The 22,049-nt window shown below is 45.3% G+C and overlaps 2 protein-coding genes and 2 long non-coding RNA genes across 11 annotated transcripts in view; 2 read left to right on the forward strand and 2 right to left on the reverse strand.

Annotated features, from left to right (window-relative positions):
• Window positions 1–506: 506 nt before the first annotated feature.
• Window positions 507–12,295, reverse strand: LOC133218160 (uncharacterized). 6 transcript variants are annotated; one of them, XR_009727069.1, is made up of 6 exons: window positions 12,135–12,289; window positions 10,709–10,793; window positions 9,320–9,617; window positions 8,316–8,455; window positions 3,331–3,468; window positions 507–688 (listed from the first exon to the last, which is right to left on the reverse strand). It is a non-coding gene; the product is annotated as an uncharacterized LOC133218160 (long non-coding RNA). The 6 variants fall into 6 exon arrangements; XR_009727068.1 differs by lacking the exon at window positions 12,135–12,289 and adding an exon at window positions 12,049–12,121; XR_009727070.1 differs by lacking the exon at window positions 10,709–10,793 and having other exon boundaries at window positions 12,166–12,295.
• On the forward strand, window positions 9,482–11,052 carry LOC133218161 (uncharacterized). Its single transcript, XR_009727072.1, has 2 exons — window positions 9,482–9,613; window positions 10,702–11,052. It is a non-coding gene; the product is annotated as an uncharacterized LOC133218161 (long non-coding RNA).
• Window positions 12,296–15,738: 3,443 nt separating the features above from the next.
• On the forward strand, window positions 15,739–20,313 carry PLEKHF1 (pleckstrin homology and FYVE domain containing 1). 3 transcript variants are annotated; one of them, XM_061364306.1, is made up of 3 exons: window positions 15,739–15,902; window positions 16,626–16,730; window positions 17,247–20,313. In XM_061364306.1, the coding sequence occupies exon 3, from the start codon at window positions 17,259–17,261 to the stop codon at window positions 18,078–18,080; it is 822 nt and encodes a 273-aa protein (XP_061220290.1). In that variant the 5' UTR covers window positions 15,739–15,902; window positions 16,626–16,730; window positions 17,247–17,258; the 3' UTR covers window positions 18,081–20,313. The 3 variants fall into 3 exon arrangements, with proteins under 3 accessions (XP_061220290.1, XP_061220291.1, XP_061220292.1); XM_061364307.1 differs by having other exon boundaries at window positions 16,626–16,700; XM_061364308.1 differs by lacking the exon at window positions 16,626–16,730.
• Window positions 19,100–22,049, reverse strand: part of LOC133218149 (uncharacterized) — a 32,214-nt gene continuing 29,264 nt past the window's right edge. The window contains exon 2 of the mRNA XM_061364289.1: window positions 19,100–19,107. Coding sequence (XP_061220273.1) covers window positions 19,100–19,107 — 8 coding nt within the window. The remainder of the gene's footprint in view (window positions 19,108–22,049) is intronic.

Genomic DNA, 22,049 nt, shown 5'->3' on the forward strand with positions numbered 1-22,049 from the left:
TACAACTGCCAAGGCAGACCTCCGAATACCAGCTCCTTGGCCATCCTCTAGTGTGCACACAGTATCAGCCTTAAAATGGGCTACACTTACTAGCACTGTTATTCTGGGAGGGAAGGAAAAATAGGATTATGCACTTCTCATAAATGTTAAAATAATCCCATAAATTTGAATAAAATGATTTTGTGTGTGTGTGTGAAATTGTCTGCAACACTCTGCCATGCATATTCTTTCTCTAAAGGATTATTTCAAAATTATGGACTCAGAAATGTTCAGCTGGATAGTTCTTGGGTGGTTGAGGTGCTCACTGAAGAATTTAAATGATGTAATAGCTATTGAACACCCCATTATATGGCTGCCTAATTAATGTGAATGATAGTTATGTCTCACTCACGGAGGATTATTTTACACGGAGGAAAATCTACTCAGTGCCACAGTAGCCATTTCGATAGTTTTTATAGGAGCGGTTGCATTATGGCTTCATTGAGTAGAAGGTAAGTAGCCGTCCTAAATAATGAAGATTGAAGATTTAATAGTCCCAGTAAAGAATCCTGCAGGTTTTTTATTTCAAAAATTAGAGTTTGATTGCAAGCCTATGATAATGAGATGGAAAAGAGCGTTAGCACGTGGAATCCTTCTGCAGCCCAAGCTCCTTGGGAACTTCCATTTCTTCTGTAATATATATTTCTTTCTGAAATATAGAAGAATAAGGATAGGAAAAAGAAAGAATAAATAAGCTTTTCTTTACTTTCCATGACAGTGTGTCCAAGCCCAAGCCTCTCCCTGTGGCAACATTTCAGTGGATAAGGATATACTGCATTGTGCCTGTTACATTTAGAAAGCTGATACTGCTGGAACAACCTCATATCGTTGATCACATACAAATACCCTCAAATAATGTGAAGAGCCCAGCTTAGGCCCACTGATGATATGCAGACATAAGGCAGCCTTACAAACTTATCACAGAGTTGTAGCTTATTGCAGCAGCTCTCTTTTGGGAGGCAACAGTCAAAGGACTCAGCACTTCTGTTACAAGACCCTGTTTGCAAGGTTATATATCAGAGATTATAACAGCTATAAAAATTCAAATGAGATTTAAAACTTGGCATGAACACTCTCACTTGGGATCTAGTATTTTATAAGCTAATCTTTGTAGGAAAAGCCAGGAGTTTACTTGTTCCACTTGTTATTTTAGGTCTCTATTGCTACATAATTCTCAATCTAGATTCTTATGTGCTCCCCATCACAGTACCCAAGTAATCTCTTCCCACAGCTGCATTTTCAGAATGGCAGTTCAGAGCTAGGACAATTGATTTGACATTTGTTTCTCCAAACAGCAAACTTCCAAGAAGGGTTTTAAAAGAACTTCTGTTCCTAAGCAGGCACTTTTTTTTTTTTTAGCAATAAAGTACCACGTGTTTTAGCAAGTAAAAAGTGGCAACAACATTAACCTGAATTATGGTAACAATGACTACAAAACAGACTGGCTGGAAGCACATTTGATTTGCAAACAGAATCTCCAGATGTCTGTGCAAAAGATCTGATTTATCAAGCACAATCCAGGCAGGATTTGTTGTGGGTTGTACTTCCTTAAAGAGGTCTGTAGTGTTTATTTACTGTTAGAGTTGTCACCTTGTGACATCTTTCAGAAAGGTGAGTATATCCGTTTAGAATAATCCACAGGATACAGAGAAAGCCACAGACCCTAGAAATTAAAGCTTAAAATCACCAATGAAATGGAACAGGATGAAACCGAATGTTAAATGGGGGGGGGGGGGGGGGAAAGGTCATAGGAACACGGGACAGCCTCAAAAGGAAACTTCAGGTAGCACCAAGGGGAAGCCCAATGCACTCCACCTGCAGGGACAATTTAGAATGGATAAATGCAAGCCGTAGAGGATATAAACCTATTATATCAGCACAGCCTGTGGCCATTTAAAATGCTTCCCTCTGAGGGGGGCTTGAAAGTACCCCACTGAAGGAATAAAGGCTAGTTCTATCTTTAATTTCCACAGCATTGCTCTTATTAGGGGTGATTTCTGTGTTATGACTCCCTGCCATACAAGAGCTGGGCTGACATGAACCCACTCTTTCCAAGCAGGTCTCCACACAACCCTCACCATGAATAACTGATGCATGCAAATAACTCACCACTCATGTTAGTGGAAGAGTGGCACAAGTACAGGCAGAAGCAGTGGGACCATTAAATTTATGTTCCCACACCCTCATTCTCACAGGTCTGCCATACAGGAGTTTGGACTAAGAACTAATAATTCATACAGACAGTCCCTTATAACCTAGGCTCAATATCTAGGGTGACAAAAAGAAACCAAAAACCATACTTACATATGTCCACTGAAGTAAGTTAAATAAGTTACACACATGGTCCATGTTTTAAATTTCGCATTTACAGTGCAATATCTCCTCTTTGCAATGACTTGCAACCAACAGTTTCAACACAGCACAGCATCAAAGTAATCACCTTTGTTTCTGGTTTGTTGTGCTGTTTAAGAGGTTTTTCTTAAGCAACAAAGTTGGGGCAATTATTTAGGATTACTTAGAAAACCCAAGGCTTACCCAGAGAACAATAACATCTTCTAGTTTTGAACAATGACTTACTTCTGTTTAAAATGAGTTACTAATTTGAACAGATTGAGTAATCAAGCTCACTTAAGAACGTGCAGTATGCACTGTAACAACATTCACTGTTTGTTGAAGTAATTAACCAGCTTTATTTTCTTTTAACTTCTGGCAGTCTTCCTCATAGAACCGTTCATTCCTGCTTCTACCCAGATAGCATTTCCATGGTGTATCATGAATTTTAGCTACTTTGCCAAATACATTGTTGGGGAGGGGAAAAACAAAGAAAAACATCCTACAGCTACAAGCAGGAGGCAATATTAGCACCTACACAGGCACCAGGCTTTGCTGGTACAGTCCATGCTCTGATCAAACACTGGTTTTGTAAAGGAAGACAAGGCAATTTTTGGGCTACACACTTAAGAAAATGTTTCAAATTACAGTTTTCTTCCCATGTAGCTTCAGGAAAACTACATTAATAACTTGTGGCTTGGATCTGCGGCAATTATTATTATAATAATATTTTTTTATTATTGTTGTTGCTACTGTTTTTGTTGCAGCTAAAGTAAGAATACTATAGAAATCTCCTCACCTCCTTCTATGCCCAGGTCAATGCGTTTTGCTCTGGTACCAGAAGATGGAGCCACATGCTCACAGTTTTAAAGTGATTTCCGCACGGGGGGGGGGCCCCCCCCCCGTTGTCAGTGAAAAACCACCCATGGAGTAAACGGTGCCTAGAAACTGCTCCTTTACCTTACATGAACTTGCCTTTTCTACCGTGTCTATCTGTACTGCTAATCTGGTGCATGTCTTATCCTATGTCAGCTGCCTGTCTCAGATGTTTCCATAACAACTGTGTTTTCTTTACTGTAAATATATTTTCTAAATTGCCTACTGTGCCAAAATGAAATAAAAAAATCCAGAATCAAACTAAACCAGGCACTTCCAATTACTAAAATATCACACTTTCCATTTCCTTCATACATTTCATACATGTCCCAGAACCATCAACTTAAGATTCTCTACTCTCATCTTGTTAAAGGCCAGATAAATGCAGATATATGACACCTACTGTGTCCTGATGGCAAAAAAGTAAGTGCTCAGATGAGAGAATAGGCTAGATTTGTACTCTGTAAACCCTTCAATGTTGCTGCAGGCACGCAGCAAACTGCAGGTTTGATGCAGCTGAGGCATGCCTTCGCCTGCTCCAGCAGTCCACAGCTGTCCAGTGTGTCTGGGTGCCGCAAGGTAGGGCGTGATTGTTTCTTCTTGCTCTGTTCAAGGCTAATAAACCCCCTGTTCTGCTTCAAAACCCACTTGCAAAAAAAAACCTCTAAACACAAAGAACCCCAGACAAAATCAAACCAAACACTACCAGAGCTGCTCTGCCCAGGCCCTGCTCTGGGGCAGCTCTCATGCGCTGCCCTGCAAATGCATGCAGGCTGTATCAGTGCCAGTGGCGGCTGCTTTACAGGCAGGGCCGGTAAGGAGCATTGCTGAGCCTCCCGCAGCTCCACGCTGAGGGCCAGTCAAGTCTGACAGCGAGCCTGCTAAACCCTGCCCCTTAGCCAGCAGTGTGTGCTTGTCCTACCGCATACAGCCATCTGCGTGATGCATTAAGATGAAAAGAGCCTTTGTAAAATATCATATATCTAAGGGGGAAGAGAAACTCTTCGTTAAAGGTACTAAAGCCTAAGGTCTTTCCTTTGTTGGCTACTTGCTCTGTCAGCCATACACCCAGCCAGTCCCAGAGTGTTGGATCAAAGGAAGATAATGGCATTCCTAATAAAAGCAGCAGAGACCTTTCAGGTAAAAATGTTTATTGTTCAAGAACTCTGACAGGTCTTTTCATGTCCTTTCTTGCCAATGTCCTGCCAATGTACAGAACTGGTTAATTATTCTTTTTGCCATGCTTTCAGCCTGACCTCAGGCAGGTGACTAGATTTACTCTCATTCATTTCCTTAGTACAGTGTTGTAACTTCTTTGTACCAAACCACAACACTAAACGTCTCTCTAAAGGGACATTTAAAATGAAGACAGCAAAACATTCTGGCAAAGTGTTTCACCAAATAAACCATTTATTTTTTACAAAATCTAAATATGGGACAAAGCATGCTGCCTCTATGACCCTGAATGCTGCAATGTGCTACCAACAGTAGATATTCATACATGGCCTCAGCTCCCACCAGTCCTTGGACAACCATGATTTGATAGGGAAAACCAGAAGGCTGTATGTAACAGAGTGGAGGCCACAGTGGGTGAGATTGACACAAGTGTATCTTTTATGCAGAGCCTGTAGGCACCGCTGGAAGGCTTTGGCATGTGAAACAACTAGAGTAATAGTTACTACTAATTCTCATATTTAAAAACATGTACTTGCAGGCTTATCTCCATCAATTACTTAAAGGCACCCTGAGTGCCAAATCTGAAGAAAATGTCATGCCAACCATTTCCCCTTCCCCTCCGCATTTATTGCTGTGGCCAAAAGCCCAGGTACAGCTTTGGCTAGCAGCAATTTGAAGCATTGTCTCTAGCACTTCCTGTATGATTTTTGGACAACCACTTAAAACCTTGGATTTGCTTTCTTTGCTTGTAACATATCAACAGTGTTCAAAGTCCTCAGGGGAGCACTACATCTGGGGCTATGAAAGTACTCTGCAAAGGTCTAAGGGAGCTGTGGGTTGGGATGCTGACGCATGCCTCAGTATTAAAAAGGACATTCATACTCTCTCCGTCCACACTCTGGGTCCTCTGCAGAGCAGCCACAGCTGTAGCAGTGGTCCCAGTCAAACTGCAGGAGATGGAGACGTCTGAGCCATGCAACCAGTGCAGGCAGAAGTCAGCTGTACACCAATCATGCTTAATTTGAACCAGACTACAAAATCCACAAAGGACACCTGTACACCACTTGTAAGCTAGATGTATCCCAGATACATCACCTGCACTGCTCATGCTCTCTCTGCTCAGAGGAATTAAATTCCAGGCAGAAATACAGGATTCCTATTGTAGATCTGCACTGAAATGACAGCATACTAGGGAAACCTCCAGGAGGAAGCAGAAAAGGCCACACTGTTGATTGACTATTAGGTCTGCAAGATGGATGAGAATTTGAACTCCTTTGTAAGGAGACCAAACATATCACTTAATAAAAACAAGGCATCCTACGATGAACCTCTCTTTCCCATATTTATTCCTCTCTAAACACAGCAGTGCACAGATTATAGGAAATGGTTTTACATTTAACTTCAACCCCAAGTGGTAAAGAAACGGATTGTATCTCACAATGTAAATTTGCATGTACCATCATTTAATAGATGTTTTATACATGCTATGTACTACTGTGTTTTTATGGAAAGGCAAAAAAATTACTTGGGAATTTGTTTTTAATTAAGCAATAAGGCTCAATGGGGTACTGCTATCATGCAATAAAACCACTCCTGGGGTGTTGCGAGGCATTTGGTCCAGATGAGTGCTCCAAATCACCCCCAGATTGTGATTAGATGATTACTCCCTGGAGTTAATATTAGATGGTTCTCTCTAGAGTTGTCTTATTGCTATTATAAAAAGTCTTCAATACGGGGAAACTAAGTAGCTTTTGTGCTTGAAGAAGATGAAGTTTGCAGTTTCAACAGTTGAGTGGCTGGCTAAGCGGTGTGGGTCCCATAGATCACTTATTTAGCATGCGTGAAAGATCATCTCAGTGCATTTCTTTGACCCAAACAGTTTTACAATTAAGCAGCTTTCTTTTTTCTAGGAGATGGAAGGATATAAAGAGTAAACAGCTCCAAAATAAAGCAATCCCAAGACAAGGCACTGAGGAATTTGGTACTGAGATATGTATTACTGGCTTTATCTTTTTGTAGGGAATAATGAATTATTATGCTAATTGTACTAATGAAGGCTAATGCATGCAGTAATGGTAAGAGATTCTCCCAAGTTGGGTGCATGAGGAGGTACACAGCCTGAGGCATTCGTGAGGGCTCCCAAGCTAATGAATTCAAACAGCCCAACTGATACAGAGCCAAACTGCAGTGCTTTCCCCTGCCACCCCCCAGCTGCTCTTCAGGGTTGAGGTTGGAGATGAAATAGTTCATTCTGAGAAAACACAAAAAAGGAAAAATACAAAACAATCAGAAGACAAAACCCAAGGCTTTTTTGCCTATTTCAGTACACCTGCAAGAGAAACCTGAGGAAAACGTTAACTCTTGCAGGTCCCTTCCACTCCCCCCCAAAAAAATAGGACGGTAGGGCATGCACGTGGACAATTTTTGCTCAGCTTAAGCTGAAGTATAGAGCAAAATCATAGAATCATAGAACAGCTAGGGTTGGAATGGACCTTAAGATCATCCAGTTCCAACCCCCTGCCATGGGCAGGGACACCTCACACTAAACCACGTCACCCAAGGCTCTGTCCAACCTGGCCTTGAACACTGCCAGGGATGAAGCATTCACAGCTTCCTTCCTCAACTTCTCCTTCAGATGTCCCTCAACAGTCCTCCACACACCTCCTATTACATAAAATCTCTCCAGTTTTTCAAGCAGACAACAATTTTCACACTTCACAACTGAAGGTGTGATCCTTCACACATCCTCCACCCTAGCCTATGTCACATCTCACACCCTGGACAACCCAGGCAGCAATACACTCTCTAAAAGCCAATCAACCTTTTCCACCTGATAAGAAATACCCATGACTCCTTCTTCAGCTCAGCACCCCTCCATTTAAAGATCCAGCATGGCAATGGGTGAGGATCTCAGCCAAGCTGAGATCTGCTCTCTTGTTTCCAGGAGATCAGCAGAACACCTTGAAAAAACCACAGCACCTTTCTATTTCTCGTGTACTTGAAGAACACAAAAGGAAACAAGGATTTCCTTTTTTATTTTTTTTCCCCTTTCCCAGAGCTCTCTGCAATATGCACTTGATGCATAAAATTTCCCCAGGCAATCACAGCAGATGCCTTCCTGCACAAAAGGCATTGATGTGGGGTGAGGCGCGGGCCCCTTACAAAGAGATGATTTTTGCTTTCGGAGCAACACACACACGCTCAGCTTGGGTTCCAAAAGAAAAGAGACCAAAGCATGTTCTTCACATAAATAGAAGCTATATCCATGGGCAAAGCAGGACTTATGAATGAAATCCTTTCATGTGTCTTTGACTAATCAGTCAATCATAGGTGAACACATTTACATCTTTTCAAATTGACTAATGATTATCACACTCTTGTTCCTGGTGCTTTTCCCCCACTTTAATATTTGAAATGCCTAATCTACCTTAGTTTAGTGTTTGAAATAGCTAATTGCTCACCATGATTTATCTTGTGCAATAAAAGCACATTCTGAATATGAGATCACTGTTTAAACAGGATAGCAATAATAGGAAAAGAGTTCAGACGAAGAACATGCACAGAATGATGTTACTCTGGAAGGAAGGCTAAGCCCACAAGATGCAGTACTCTCTTCACATCATGCTGCAAAATGCTTTCAGCAGCTTTTCTTAGGCACACCTCTCTTTTCCACATTAATTTCACGTGTTTTTCCTTTAATATTATACTCCTCTCTGCACATAATACCTGCACCTTCTCACAGTTTTGGCATTTCATCTTTTTACTCCACATCTTTCTCTCTTTTCCCTTTCATATTTCGACTAGAATCTGCTCCCATTACTGGGAAACATTGCTCAGAAATAATGGATTGGCAGCATGCCAATCCTACTGTTTGTTTGTCAGTACCTATTCACCTCTCCTGCTCCTCTGAAGGAAACAAAATCCTGAGTTTTCTCTGCAGTATGTCCCTGTACTGGGCAGTCCTTGGGTGCTACCTGGAGACTCACGGAGACAGACCCACTTGATCAATCCATTCAGAAAATGAAGACAAAAACTGTTAAGGGTGAAAGAAAGCGTGAGTTAGTGACATAAGCTGAAAAAAACTGAGACTAAGTAACTTGGCACAGGGTGTGGTGCTCCAGAAGGCAGGAGAAAGGCTGCCAGTATAGGAAGTGGGGGATGTGGGGGGGTGTTCAGCACCACAAGGCAGTAGCATCTTCCCAGGCCTAGCACCAGAGGTCCAGCATGCCCTCCTGACACCCACCACATTCCAGCACACTCTCTGCTTGATGCCACAGCTGGTTTGCTCATGGTTTTAAGTTTCAAGTTTTAGCACATCTCCCACTGACAGTGTACTGCCACACAGAACAGAGAACACTGATGACATCATATGTAAAGAACATTTCAGTGATGAAATACCCTGAGTATTTTATAGTTAAGAAGGGGGATATAAATTGAACTACATATTACATGCTGATCCAAAACATAAATTAGAACTCATACTAAGCTTTGGATCAGATCTTCTAAACTGTCCTGTGATTACAGTTACAGACCACTACGAATAGAACAAGCTATCGAAAACCAAAATAGGCTTAGCAGGGAAACGCCTAACATTCCTCTTTCACCACTTTCACTGCTATTTTTTGAATTTTGAAACTTAAGGACAGCACTGAGATCCACAAACAGCTGCTTAACACAAACACCAGTATACAGCCTATAATAACATTGATTTCAAGCCCTTCTCATGGTGCAGATAACCACATCTTTTTTACTGGGGACAATATCTCTCCTTCTTTCTTTTTTTGTAGAAGCCAGCCTACAGCAAATACTTATTACATATGTATACACAGCATTTAAATTTAGCCTCTGTTGTTTACCTGCTTGGTTATTATTGGCTGTTCAAGACTTCAGTTCCAACTGTACCTGAAGTCCATGCACAGCACTGCACATATGTGACCTGCAGATCAGGGCTAAAGGTCTGGGCACAGAATGCAAGGCACAGCAGAGCAAAGGCTCTTATGAAACACACTTGTAACTTTAGAGTCTGCAAGTGTGAGTGGCTTTGTGCTCCTTGCACATGACAGCTTTTGTAATGAACACTGAGGATTCCAAGCTGGGGCATGACCCTGTGGTGGGGCACACAGGGACATGAGTCAGGAGCTCTGGGGGATGTTCCTCAGCCTTCCAAGTGATTCACTCTGCACAAGAGCCCGTTGCTGCAGAAAACAAGAGCGAATAACTCACTATTTCTATTTCAGTGATCAAGCTGCATGTGACCATATGTAACTCTCCAAGTTTCAGTTTTATTCTCTGTGAGAAGGGCAGAAACCCTAACACTGTTATTAGAATTCCTGCTGCACTTTGGGATCCTCAGAATAAAGTGCTGCACACATGCAAAGCACAACAATGCTGTTGTAAGTACAAAAGCACATCGACTGCATACTCCGTCCTTACACAAAAGGCAGAAGAAAAGTGGGCCTCAAGTTTGCTTCCACTAATAGTTTCATCACTCTGACAACCACGTTGAAGCCAGACTCCCAGGAACAGCTCAAGAAATGGGTAACTGCCTGTACATGGGCTGAGGACACAACTATCCTCTGAAATGGGCTTGCCTGGCAGCCATTCTAAGGCATGGGAATCAGTGCTATTTTGGAAGCTGACAGTCTGAAGTTGCAGTCTGTACTGAAAGAGCCAAGCAGGGCTCCGATTTCTGCACCATCAGATTTGGAAGCACCTAATTCCTAAAGCACGCAAATGATGCTGGTAGGGCTTCAGAGACACAAATCGATTGTGGCAATTCTTGTATTTCTAAAATAGGCTGATGAGCTGAAACCCCCAGAAGCCAGATCTGACAGACACTCATCCCTTCATGCACACTGTGCTCTCACAGCGCACAGGACAGAGGTTACTCCTCCTTACAAGTAACCCACATAATGAAACACGTTGACTTATTCGCTCATTAAGTAATGAGTATTCCAAGCTCAGTTCAATAAAATCTCTATAGCTAAAAGCTGTCTTGTCCACTGATGAAATGCCCCATGTAGTCAATTAGTTAAAACAGTTGTCTATCCTAAGATCACAGTAGGCACCTGACATCACAAACTGAATCTCAATATTGAGTTTTATTCAAAATAATTTTATCAAATGCCTGTTTGTTTTGCCTTTTTTTTTTTTTTAACATGCACTGAGCTCAGAATTTAACAGATGTTTTTGTAACTAGTATAAACTAATCTTTTCCTGCAGGCTATTGTAGTAACTTTGCCACTAGAAGATCATAAAAAGCCATTTTCTCCCCTGCAGAGCTTACCTTTGGCTGACTCAGATGAGCAGCTGCAGTTTCTTTTACTTGCTTTGAAATTATTGCATCCCAGTTGGGCAAGATGTTTCTGCTACTGAGAAACAAGTGGGTTTGGAGAAAATGCCAGAAGCAACAGATCAGATAAAGCCTCTTTACCTTGCTCTAGCTGGATTAAAAAGCTGATAATTTTGGCTGCAGCTTTTTCAAGTGATCCCCCAAATGTTTCACTTTTACAGTCAGGAAAAAAGAGCTCCTGACTGTACCTAATTGAATAGCTTTTAAGACTACTGGTTAAACTCTAAGACTGTATCTCAATAAGGCATTCAAACAAGGATGTGATGGCTTCCAAAACAGGCAAATAAAAGATCACAGAAAGTTAGGTCTCCAGTGCAACTGCTTAACACTGACCACATGCAGAGCATGTACCTTGAGACTTCCCTCACCTCATGCAACCACTGCCCGAACACACCTCTGCTTCTGACTGAAGAGGGAAAAAGTAGAAACAACCTTCAAATCCCAGGCTGTTTTGCTAGCCCAACGCTATGTTTGGCCAACATGTACTGATTAGTGACCAGGTGAGCATACTGAGAAACAACAACAAGAATAACTCAACTACACCTCAGTGGTAAAACTATGATTAGGATCACGGGAGAGCAAATGCACAATAATTTTAGCACATAGACAGAAAAAACAATTTAAAACTAATAATCTGTGGCTGGTTATATCAGAGTTATTCTGGCAGCTAAGACAAACTGTTTAGTTCAGTGCTTTGTATATTTACAGTTAGCTTTATGTATGTTGAGGATTCACTCCTAAGCTGGCCAGATGTCCCCAGAGCCAGAAGACTGCTTAGGAGGCTGCCAGGACGGGGACGGCTGGTGTCCAGGCTCAACACAAAACAGCTCCCAGTTGTGAGAGCTGGTCTGCAAAGGCTGCGCCCCCACTTCCCACACTAAAGCACTACCAATAACCTGGAACTCCCAGCTCCACCAGCAGCCTGCCCTCGGTGGTTTTACTGAGCTCTGCTGACAGCCCTCTCTGTAACCCTCACCATAAGCTGCCACAGGGCTACACACTGCAATTAGCTCAGTCCATGTCCTCGTTTACTTGCTCATCTGACACGAACATAAAGTATTAAGAAATAAGGTCTTGTGGAAGCTCTCATGACTGCCCAAGCACTTCAGCGCTGAAGCGCACCATGAGCTTCTCAGCCCACATTATTATTACCAAAGAAAATGAAAACTTGGAGAAAAAGACTCACACATATTAAACACCTTGACAAGTCCATCAGTTCCCATTAAAAATAGAAAACCCATTACAGAGAGCGTGCAAGCACCTGAATTATATACATCAGCACGGGCCCTGGGAACGGGAGGTGTTTAACAAAGCCAGGGGGCAGCCGCAGCGGGTGCCGAGGGACGCGGCCTCCGCTCACCTGCCCGGCTTCTCTCCGGACAGCAACGCACCGAAGGGGCGGTCGGCGGCCCGTGGCACACGCAGCCACCTCAAGAGATGCCCCTGGAGCGGCTCCGGGTGGGCGCCAGCCCAGGCGTCGACTAACAAGAGGCGGCCGGAAAGGGCCCACTGTAGGTGGGGAGCAGCAGCCACAGGCACCCGTAAGCAGGCACCAGGCAACGGCTCCCAACGCGAGAAGCCGCGGCTCTGCGTACGAACCCAAAGCCCAACCACCCCCACGCCACAGAGAAGAAATAGCTCTTGGGCGCTCCCCTCGCGGCACCCCAGCAGCCCCTCGCCGCCTAGTCCCGATCCGCCATTTGCACTGGCCGTGGGAAGGGGCGTGGCTCCCCGAGGCACGCCAAGCCTAGCGGCGCCCATTGGCTGTTGGGGGCAGAGGTGGGTGGGGCTGTGTAGCGGAGCGGCGGGAGCGGGGGTTGGGCTTCGCGGAGCGGAGTCGGTTGGGGCTGAACGGCCGGAGGTTGGTCGCCGGAGACCCCCAAGGCACTTCCACGGAGGTACGAGGACAGCGGCGGGGCTTGGGGTTCGGCTCGGCGCTCGGCTCGGCTCGGCACGGCGGCAGGGAGGGTAGCTGGTGCAGAGAAGGAGAGTTGTGGAGGAACTTAGGCTTTACGGCGCAGGGCTGGTGCGCCGGGAGGTGCCAGCCGGAGAGCAGCGAGCTGGCTCCTCTGCTCCGCCCGCTGTGGGGGACAGCGGTGGGGGAGGCCGTGTTCGCCGCCGGAGGGCCCGGCCCGCCTGCGTGTCTCTGTCTTGAGTGCGGTGCTCTGCTCGCGGGGCAGCCGCTCTGCGGCACCCCGATGTCTGTGCGTGGCCTGAGTGCCAGGTAGAGCGCGGATTTACTGGGCTTTTAGAAGGAACTCTTATAAGTTACCGAGTCTGACCACGTAGCAAAGCCGCAGGGGTGATCTCCTCTGTGAGAGGAATCCCCACCTTTGGCCACACATCCCTTCTGAAAGGCTCGTGGGCTCTCAGGTGCTGGGAGAGACAGAATTCATCTCTCCCTTCGGTGGCACTTACCAGCGAGCCTACGTATGTAATTTGTTAAGAGCCCGTGCCCAGCCTGAGGATGTAACGGGTGGCCTCGCTACATGCTCCTACGTGAGTCCCATCAGCTCCAGAGCTCCCAACGGATGTCTCTTCTTGTGGTCACTTTCTACGTTGATGCTGAGGAGCGGCAGTGTGGAGGAGGAAGTGCAGGTGGAGCAGCGCAGTGCTGCACTGTTTGAGAACTGGTGAATGGACAGAGAGCAGGGCAGAAGGAAGGGGTGAGGCTCTCCCCTGAGTTTCAGGTTTTCCTTCCTTTTGCACAAGGCTGATGGACACCTCCGAGTCTGCACAAGAGCCACAACAGAGCTCAGGCTGCTGGTTTGGGTAGCATCAGTCTGAGCTCCTCAAATGCCACCGCTCAGCTGTGCCCTCGCTGTGGCCCTATGTGACACAAGTTCTGGGTGTGCTGAGCAACAGTGGCAATAAGCCCAGTAGCTCTGTTTGTCCATATCCCCCTGGGACTGGTGGCATTTCTTAATCAAAGGCCTAATGTGACAGTCACAAAACATACATGTACTGAAATGTGTTCCTCATGAGCATGGCTGGAAGAGGGTTGCCAGAGCCTGCACCCAGCAGCCCTGCAATTACAGCATGCCAGGAAGGAGGGAGAGGCAAGCTGAAATCCCTTATGTCAGCAGAAGGACAGGAACTATGGTTTTGTTGCTCTAAATGCCTGCTGTTGTTATAAGGTGGCTTCATCCTGCTTACTCTGCTTGGTGAGGAAGAACTTATACCAACCTTAACTCTAGGGGAGAGTTCTCAGCTGGGCAAAGCAAAAGGAGGAAGTAAGGAAGAGCTGCAGAGAGCTGAGGTGCAGGGCATTTTCTGCTGGCAGACCTTGGCAGTCAGATCTCAGCACATGTCATTACGCCTGGACTGTCCCTTGATTATGGTATGCATTAGGTATGCAGTGGATACCAAGACTGTCAGTTCTGTGTGACAGCAAGCACAGAAGAATCAGGTAGAACAGCTCACTACATTGCTATGCCCAAGCCTTAGATACATACCGACCTGAAAACATACCCCAGACTCCCTGACCCAGGAGTTTCAGTTGAAATGCTTTGCCTGGCATGCATCAACATGGCTGCTTAGAATCACAGGTGAACAAGAGCTCATTGTTTTAAGACATGGCTTGCTTACTTCTGGTGGACTGCCAAATAGTATTCTTTTTCCTTTGAATATTAGTAGTATTCACAGAGTTATATATTCACTGCATAATACTTGATCACATTGCAGAACCAACAGATCTTGACGAGAAAAACAAACCCCAAACTTGCCATGCCAAAAACTCCTGTGAAAGGTAGCACATTTGTAAAGTACATCTTCACACCCTCATGTTAGCTCTGTACGCTTCTGCTGCATGTGACACATGTGCATATGTATTCCTTGGTAATAAGCACTGTGACCCTGCTTACCTGAGAGTGCAAACTTGAACAAACAGGAAAAGAAAAGAGATTAAAATTTGTATTCTTATTTTTACATCTTACCACTGCTGTTCCACTGCTAGCACTTCTCTTTGAAAATAAGCTCATGTTTCCTGGCTTTTTTGCAGGCACAATCTTTATATCTGACAAAAAGTTTTCAGATACAGGAGGATCCCTAGAAACAGTCATATCAAGCATTGTACATGCTTGAGGGGTTGGACCATGCTTCTAAAATATATAAAGTAAAAGAAGCAGGCTAAGAGCTGATGCTCCATAACCCAGAAATATGAGGAAGTGAGACTGGTGGGAACAGGATTAACTGCTTTGGTTTATCCCACTTGGTGTTGCTGCTGCCAGAAATTCTTGACAGTATTTTGTTGTATTCACAGTCTTTCCACACCAAACTTCCCAAGCTGTAATTTCAGTTTTTCTTTTTCCTTTATTATTTATGTGCTCATCTTGGTCTTTCGCTCAGCAGCTCTTCATCCATGGATTTGTTTATCAGAAACCTCCCAAAAACACATTCCAGGATAGATGTGACTCTGGGTATTCACAGTCAGAGAGTTTGGTGTTCAGTTGTAGAGCAGTTTGCCCTGCCTGTTTGTTCTTCAGCCTTATTTGTTCATTTAAGAGGGAGAGAAAAAAAAAACAAAACACATGGTGCATTGTTGTAATTCAGAATGGATTTGGATGGATGTCCTGCAGCAGAGCAGCTCCCTTCCATGCTCAGGTCCACTTGGGCTGACACATCAAGGAGAACAGAGCCTTTCTTCTAACAGCAGTGATAAATCCCTTTGCACAACTTCTGCATGTCCATACTGAGATCGCAGGTTGTTTGAGGCATTTCTTCAGCTGCTGCTGTTGAGCGTGTCAGGCACCCAGATTCCCTCCGTCCGAGCATTTCAGTTCATTGTACATTGCCCTTCACACTGAAGCATACCTATATGAGTGGATATGCCTAATGCTGTCCAACTCCATCAAGTCCATTTCTGGTACATCCTTTCCAGAAGGAAGCTGGAGGCCTTGGGGTCCTCCTGTTGCTTCAAGGGAGTCCCCAAAGAAGCCAGCTTTTCAGGAGCACTGGCCACTCTGTATTTCTCTAGGGTTTTCGATTTCTGCAGGGAAGGTCACTTCATTTAGGTCTCCCCAGGCTAAACCTGCATCTTAACTTTGTGCCTTTGTACCCTGGCCTGCTCTAGAGAAGGAAATTCTGGGAACTCAGAGGAATTAACAGGTCTGTCTGCCAGCTAGCTCAGGTGAGCGGTAAATGGCATGTGGCACCCTTGAGCAACAGCTCTGTGGTTTCCCTTCTAGCATACCAAAAGGATGATTTGGGGTGAAGGGCAAGGGAAGAATGCAAATCATCATTGTTCCAAACATACAGGGTCAGTTGTGTTGTTCTCCTCTCCTTCCCTTTCCCCTCCAACCCCCATGGCTTCAGGGACTCTGGACAAGGAGAACAGGGAAAACCGTGGGGAGCAGCTCTGCATCAGTGATTCAATGAACTGCTAACAGGAGCCAGGGCGACACACATCCCTGTGACCTCGGAGCTGCCTCGTGTTGGCTGAGCTACCTCGCTGGAGGAGGAAATGACTCAGGTTCCCGTGGCCAGCCGGCCTCAGGGCAGGAGGGACTAGGTGCAACAAAACCAGCAAGGAGCGCTTTCCTCACTGCAAACTACTGATAGCAAGCATCTGCTTTCACTGCAGAGGTACACCTATCTAGGGTTTTCTGTTAAAAAAGCCCCAGAAGACTACTGACACCTGAGACTGTATAAGAAGGAGGGTGCAGAGGTGTGGGACACATAAACATGCTTCAGCAGAGATCAGGCTATTTTAAGAATAACATGTCTTTCAAGTGGAAGCACCGGCAGCCCCCGATGTAACTGTGGGAAGGGAGGAAGGGCTTGGCTTGTGTGGGTTCATTCCCAGAGTGGGTGCTTCTTCCTTTTATTTTTTTTTTCCCTTTTTGTCATGCAGGGAGGACCAGAAGGAACAAGTGATCCTGCACTGGTTTGTTCCTGCCTCAGCTGTGGCCCCAAACAGCATTGTGGGGTTTGTGTGCTTTAACTAATCCTTGAGAAAGTGGGTGTGCAGTCAGAAATGGGAGGCTTGTTCCTAAGACCATGGATCTCCTCCCTGAGCCTGCATCCAGCACAGCATCAGTTAGCTCCCAGCACCAAGAGGGATAAAAGCAGGGGGTCCTGGTACCCTTCATCTTACATAGTACAGTAAGTACTTATGCCTGCATAAGAGCAGATTCAGACCAAACAACTTTCTTTATTTTTCTGTCTTTATTTTACTAGCACAGTTATGCTAGTAAAAAGCATAGCTGTGATGGAAAAGCTGGCTCTGCCTTTCAGGGGCTTCCACTGCTGCAAACTGAACTATCCCAGTATAGATCAGGCTGTTGCAAAGTGGTGCCATAAAGTCTGAAAATTTAACTTGTAAAGGTAACAAACTAGTGAGGATTGGTAAGGAGATTATCGTAACCTCAGGTTGCTTTAGAAGCGTCTCATCTACGAATGCATTCGCCTTAGCCTCACCGTGGTGCAAATGTTTGCAGGCTCACCGCTTCCCTCTTTACTTTCCTCTCCTCAGAGCAAGCTGGAGATGGTGGACCATCTTGCAAACACTGAGATCAACAGCCAGCGCATTGCTGCTGTGGAAAACTGCTTTGGGGCTTCTGGACAGCCTTTAGCTGTGCCAGGAAGGGTCCTTCTAGGAGAAGGGATTTTAACCAAAGAATGCCGCAAGAAACCAAAACCTCGGATATTCTTCCTCTTCAATGACATCCTTGTCTACGGCAGCATAGTCATCAACAAAAGGAAGTACAATTCCCAGCACATCATTCCCCTTGAAGATGTCACTTTGGAGACGCTGCCAGACACTCTACAGATGAAGAACCGCTGGATGATTAAAACCTCCAAGAAGTCCTTTGTGGTTTCTGCAGCCTCCCTGACGGAGAGGAAGGAGTGGATCAGCCATCTGGAGGAGTGCATCAGGCACCTGCTGACAAAGACGGGCCGGCAGCCCTCCACGGAGCATGCGGCTCCCTGGATTCCAGACAAGGCAACGGATATCTGCATGCGCTGCACACAGACCAAATTCTCCACGCTCACACGAAGGCACCACTGCCGCAAGTGTGGCTTTGTTGTCTGTGCAGACTGCTCCAGGCAGAGGTTCCTGATGCCCCGGCTGTCCCCCAAACCCCTGAGGGTTTGCAACCTGTGCTACAGGCAGCTGCTGGCAGAAAAGAAGAAGGAGGCGGAGGCAGACTGCAGGCAGCAGGAGCCAATCTGCTCTGCCGTCCCAGGCTATGAACCCTCCAGTGGTGATGACAGCGACAAGTCTGATGATGACAAAGCTGACCAGTGGCCAGCAGACACTGAGTTCTATACCTCAGACGTATCCTGGTCATCTTTCCATAGCTGACCTCCTAGGGTCACCTCCTAGGTGGCATTTAGGCATTGTGAAACCAACTTTTGGCCTCCAATGCACATCCTTCTTGATGTTTTCCCTGGAAGCTGTGCCTAGGATGGTGGATCTTAGCCCCTGTGTGGGGTGCCTGTATGGGGAGCAATAATGGGATTACCCCTCTGAGAATGTGTCTCATATGACACGAGTGAAGAGAGCAACAGCTCAGTGAAGAACACAGACTTGGGCAGAGACCTGCAGATCAGGCTTGGCCAAGTGAGCTCAACCTTTGGTGCCTTAGTCTTCCTGTCTCTAAATACAGAGCAATACTGACTTCTTTTCTTAAATGCTTTGAGATTGGCTCTTGGGAGAGAAAGGGGCAAGAAATCATAAACACTTGCCTGCTAGCAGTGTGTTGCTCTATCATGGCAAGGTGTGTTCCAACTCCTGTTCCACATGAGCATTGCATGTACATCAGAGATGCTCAGTGCAAGCCTGCCAGCCTGAGGGGATAGTTGCTCATCATGGTAAGGTTGCACAGGCTTCCACTTCTACAAGTGGGTCTCTCAACTTGGAAACACTAAGGGAATAGTGCTCCAAATGCAGGGAGCTCATGCAAGGCTCAGTGTGAGCCACCTTAGTAAAGCACTGGATCATTCAGCAATCTCACATGGAAGGAGGCCATTTTGATGGTACCAGGACAGGAGGCAGAAAGGAAAGGGGAAGGGGATGGGTAAAATTATGCAGAGGAGTGAGTTGAGGAGGGGAGAGACTTACTGCACTTTACTCAACTAAGTGCCCAGCCCTAGATCTCAAAAATGGGCTGTTAATCTACAATTACCAGCAACTTAATGAACTCAAGCCTATCAGGTAAAAGGGTAGCGCAGGGAAGACTTGTTTAATCTTGAAAAATCCAGGAAAATGCCCCAAGTTAAGATCCTGTGAAGTACTGCACTTCCACTTCTCTCCTGAGCAGGAGCCCAAGGCATTGCATGAGACTCACCTGTGGGCTCACCTAATGTCTCACAAACCCAGAGTTAAGATCCTTTATGTAGTTCCAGGATTGGAGCCCAAGACTTTACAGTTCACTTGAATTCAACTTTAAAGTTCAAATTAAGTTAGAAATAAACCATGTTTATTCAAGTATTTTATCATACTGTAGCATGGGAGTAAAAAAAAATCAGACAACAGCAATTGTTTTGCAGCAGATTTTCTACAAACTCATTATTACTTTGATTACATTTTTTGTATTGTGTATTTTATGCTCTGGAAAAGGAACATGGCTGGGAGTACATTGCCAGTGTAATAAACTGTTTCCTTACCATGACCTGTTCCAAACAGTGCGTCGCCTGCCAGATGGCCAGACTTAGGCTTTTTTAGATTTTGATTCAAAGTAATCACTTTTACTGTCTTTTGTAAACTGCCACTGTTTTGATGAACTTGTATGGGTAGACTGTGTGCAAATAAAGATACGGCCAACAGGAAGAAATCAGAACAAATATGACAATAAATGTGTTGTTATTTAATAAGAGCCTTAAAGAGGAGCTGGGATTCAGGCCTGGCTGGCTAGCCCTTAGCTGTGAGGTGAGTCCAGTAGGTTTCTATTTACTGCTCCTGAGGTAAGCATGAGTGAAAAAAAAGAAAGCCAAATCTGATGCTTCCTTTCTATTTATACCATGTTATCATTTAACCTACTTTTCCCAAGTCTTTTGCAATCCCCTGCAGTAGTCTGTGTTAACTAAAATGGTATTTTTCCGGTGGGGCCGCATCTTGGAGTGGGTCAACAAACCTTATGACCTAAGCAGATGTTTTTAGGTTTTAAAGCAGTAAGTACAGTGAGTTCTGTTTTTACCATCCCTCTCCAAGCTTAGTTTATAGCTCTGCACAGCAGTGATTGTTTTTATAATGCCTCCCACCCACCAGAAGGGTGTACATGCTATGCAAACAGAAAATGACCTTAAAATAAACAGCCATTAGAATGGTTCACAGGTCAAAAATAGCCCAGCTGCTGAATCCACATCCAAAGCCAGCATTCCAGTTCCCTGCTCCTGGGGTAAAACTCCCAATTCCTTCCTAGTAACTGGCTCCAGAAATATATTCCAGTTTTGAGCTACTTAGTTTTCTTACAGATCAGCTTTTCTTTATCTTACATGTCCAAAGATCTTACTATTATCAGCGCCAAAAGAGCTATAAACTGTTTTTATCTACTAATGAAGGCCAGGCACACCTCTAGCAAATGCTTTCTTGTTGAGTAAGAGCTTTTCTTAATCACAGCAGGGAAGAAAACCCCAAAAAAACCAACCGACAACCAAACTCTACCAAAACCAATCAGTTCTGAGTTTTTACTGTGCATGCTGTAGTAGATGGCCTTATGGGAAACACACACACACACACACACACACACACACACACACACACACATACATCCCTCTTCCAGCAAGTGGCACGTCCTCATTCCATGCAGGCAGTGATGAGGTATTGTACTGCAGCTGAGCAGGGAGACCCACAGAGGCTGCCGTGGGTCAGAGAAGACATCTTACTTGGGAACTCCAAGTAACAAAGTGCCTTTGAAACTGTTAATGCATATGGTAAAAGGAGCCTGCCCAGGAAAGCATGGGGAAATTTAAACAAAGCCTCCCCCCCACCAGCTTTAATAAACTTTGTAGTTTATTTGCCAAGCTGGATAGCTCAGCCCTGGGATCAGAGCCTGGGGCTCCTGGCTTCTGGCCTGCTGAACACATGGGTTTTGCATCACGGGCTCTGCTGTTAAAGCCCAGCCTGGAGTTTCCCAGCTTGATTCTATCTCCAGTGCATTAATGGGGCATTTCCTGATGGTTTGGGTTTTTTCTTTTTTGAGCTAAACGCCTTACCAGGGATTTGTTACAGTTTGCAAACCCATGTGGCTAGGAAGACCGATAGCTTGAATGCTTACTTCGGAAAAACATCTGCAGGCTAGGGATTTTGTAGGGTCGCATCCTCCTCCGGAAAGGCTCCCAAACATCGTGTGTGGGGATCAGCTGCCAGAAAGGGCTCCTTGCTCAGCCCCTGCTTGAAGGTGTCACAGCCTAAAGGGCACTGCACTGTGCAGCATCCCACCATGCACACCAGCCTTGGCACTGCCCAACCCTGGCAGTGAAAAATACTCCTGCTCCCTTGAGCCAAAATAGGAGCCCAGGCACTTCTAGAAAAGTAACTCCTTTTGAGCTGGGCACAGAGAGCCATGGGACAGTCACTGCAGCTGTCAGGAACAAGAAAGGCACTAGTGCACAGAACATGGAAAGCAAAACTTGAATGTTAGCATCAGATCTGCTGCAGCTGCTGGGGACTCTCCAGCAAAGAAAGAGGGAAATAGAGCTAGGGCTCATGCAATGAGGCAGTCCTCTTCTGCTTGCCAAAGTTGGTAGGAAGGTGAAGCAGACGATGGCAGTGTTGTAGCAGCCAGTCACAAGAGCCAAAGGAAAGGTAATGGGAGATTTGTTCTGTGAATGAACCATACAGAAAGGATCAAAGAGGTTCAATGGGACATGTGTGCTCCACCATCCCAAGGTGCAGCCAAGGCACACCATCTCTTTCAGAGCACGGCACTGACTCAGCACTTCACAGGCTTTTGGAGGCAGCCGGGTGAACTGAGCCAGCTTCTCAGTCAAGGTCTTGCTCCCAGTTACTCAAACACTCAGGTTCTATCCAAGCAGAAGTTCTGGCTCTGCCAAAGCCCATGGCCTCTCCTGACTCACTACTGCTGCAGGGTAGTTTCCCATTTTCCTCAGCCTGGAATTTTTGGTTAGCAGGAGGAACTGAGGACCACAGATGGTCCCATCTACTGCTGAGCTTTAAAGCGCTGCGTCTCCAACAGAAAATACAGGCTTCTGTTTCTGACTCTGCTCCAGGCCATGGATCTTTAAGAAAGATGTTTGCAGGAGTAAAATGTTGCACAACTGTCACTGTCAAGGTGGGCACAATTTAGGAAAACAGGTCTGAGGAACCCTT

Source organism: Neopsephotus bourkii, unplaced genomic scaffold (assembly GCF_033783945.1).
Source record: "Neopsephotus bourkii isolate Nb327-2 ecotype Australia unplaced genomic scaffold, CSIRO-AGI_Nbou_v1 NB_1204, whole genome shotgun sequence".
Lineage (NCBI taxonomy): Eukaryota > Metazoa > Chordata > Aves > Psittaciformes > Psittacidae > Neopsephotus > Neopsephotus bourkii.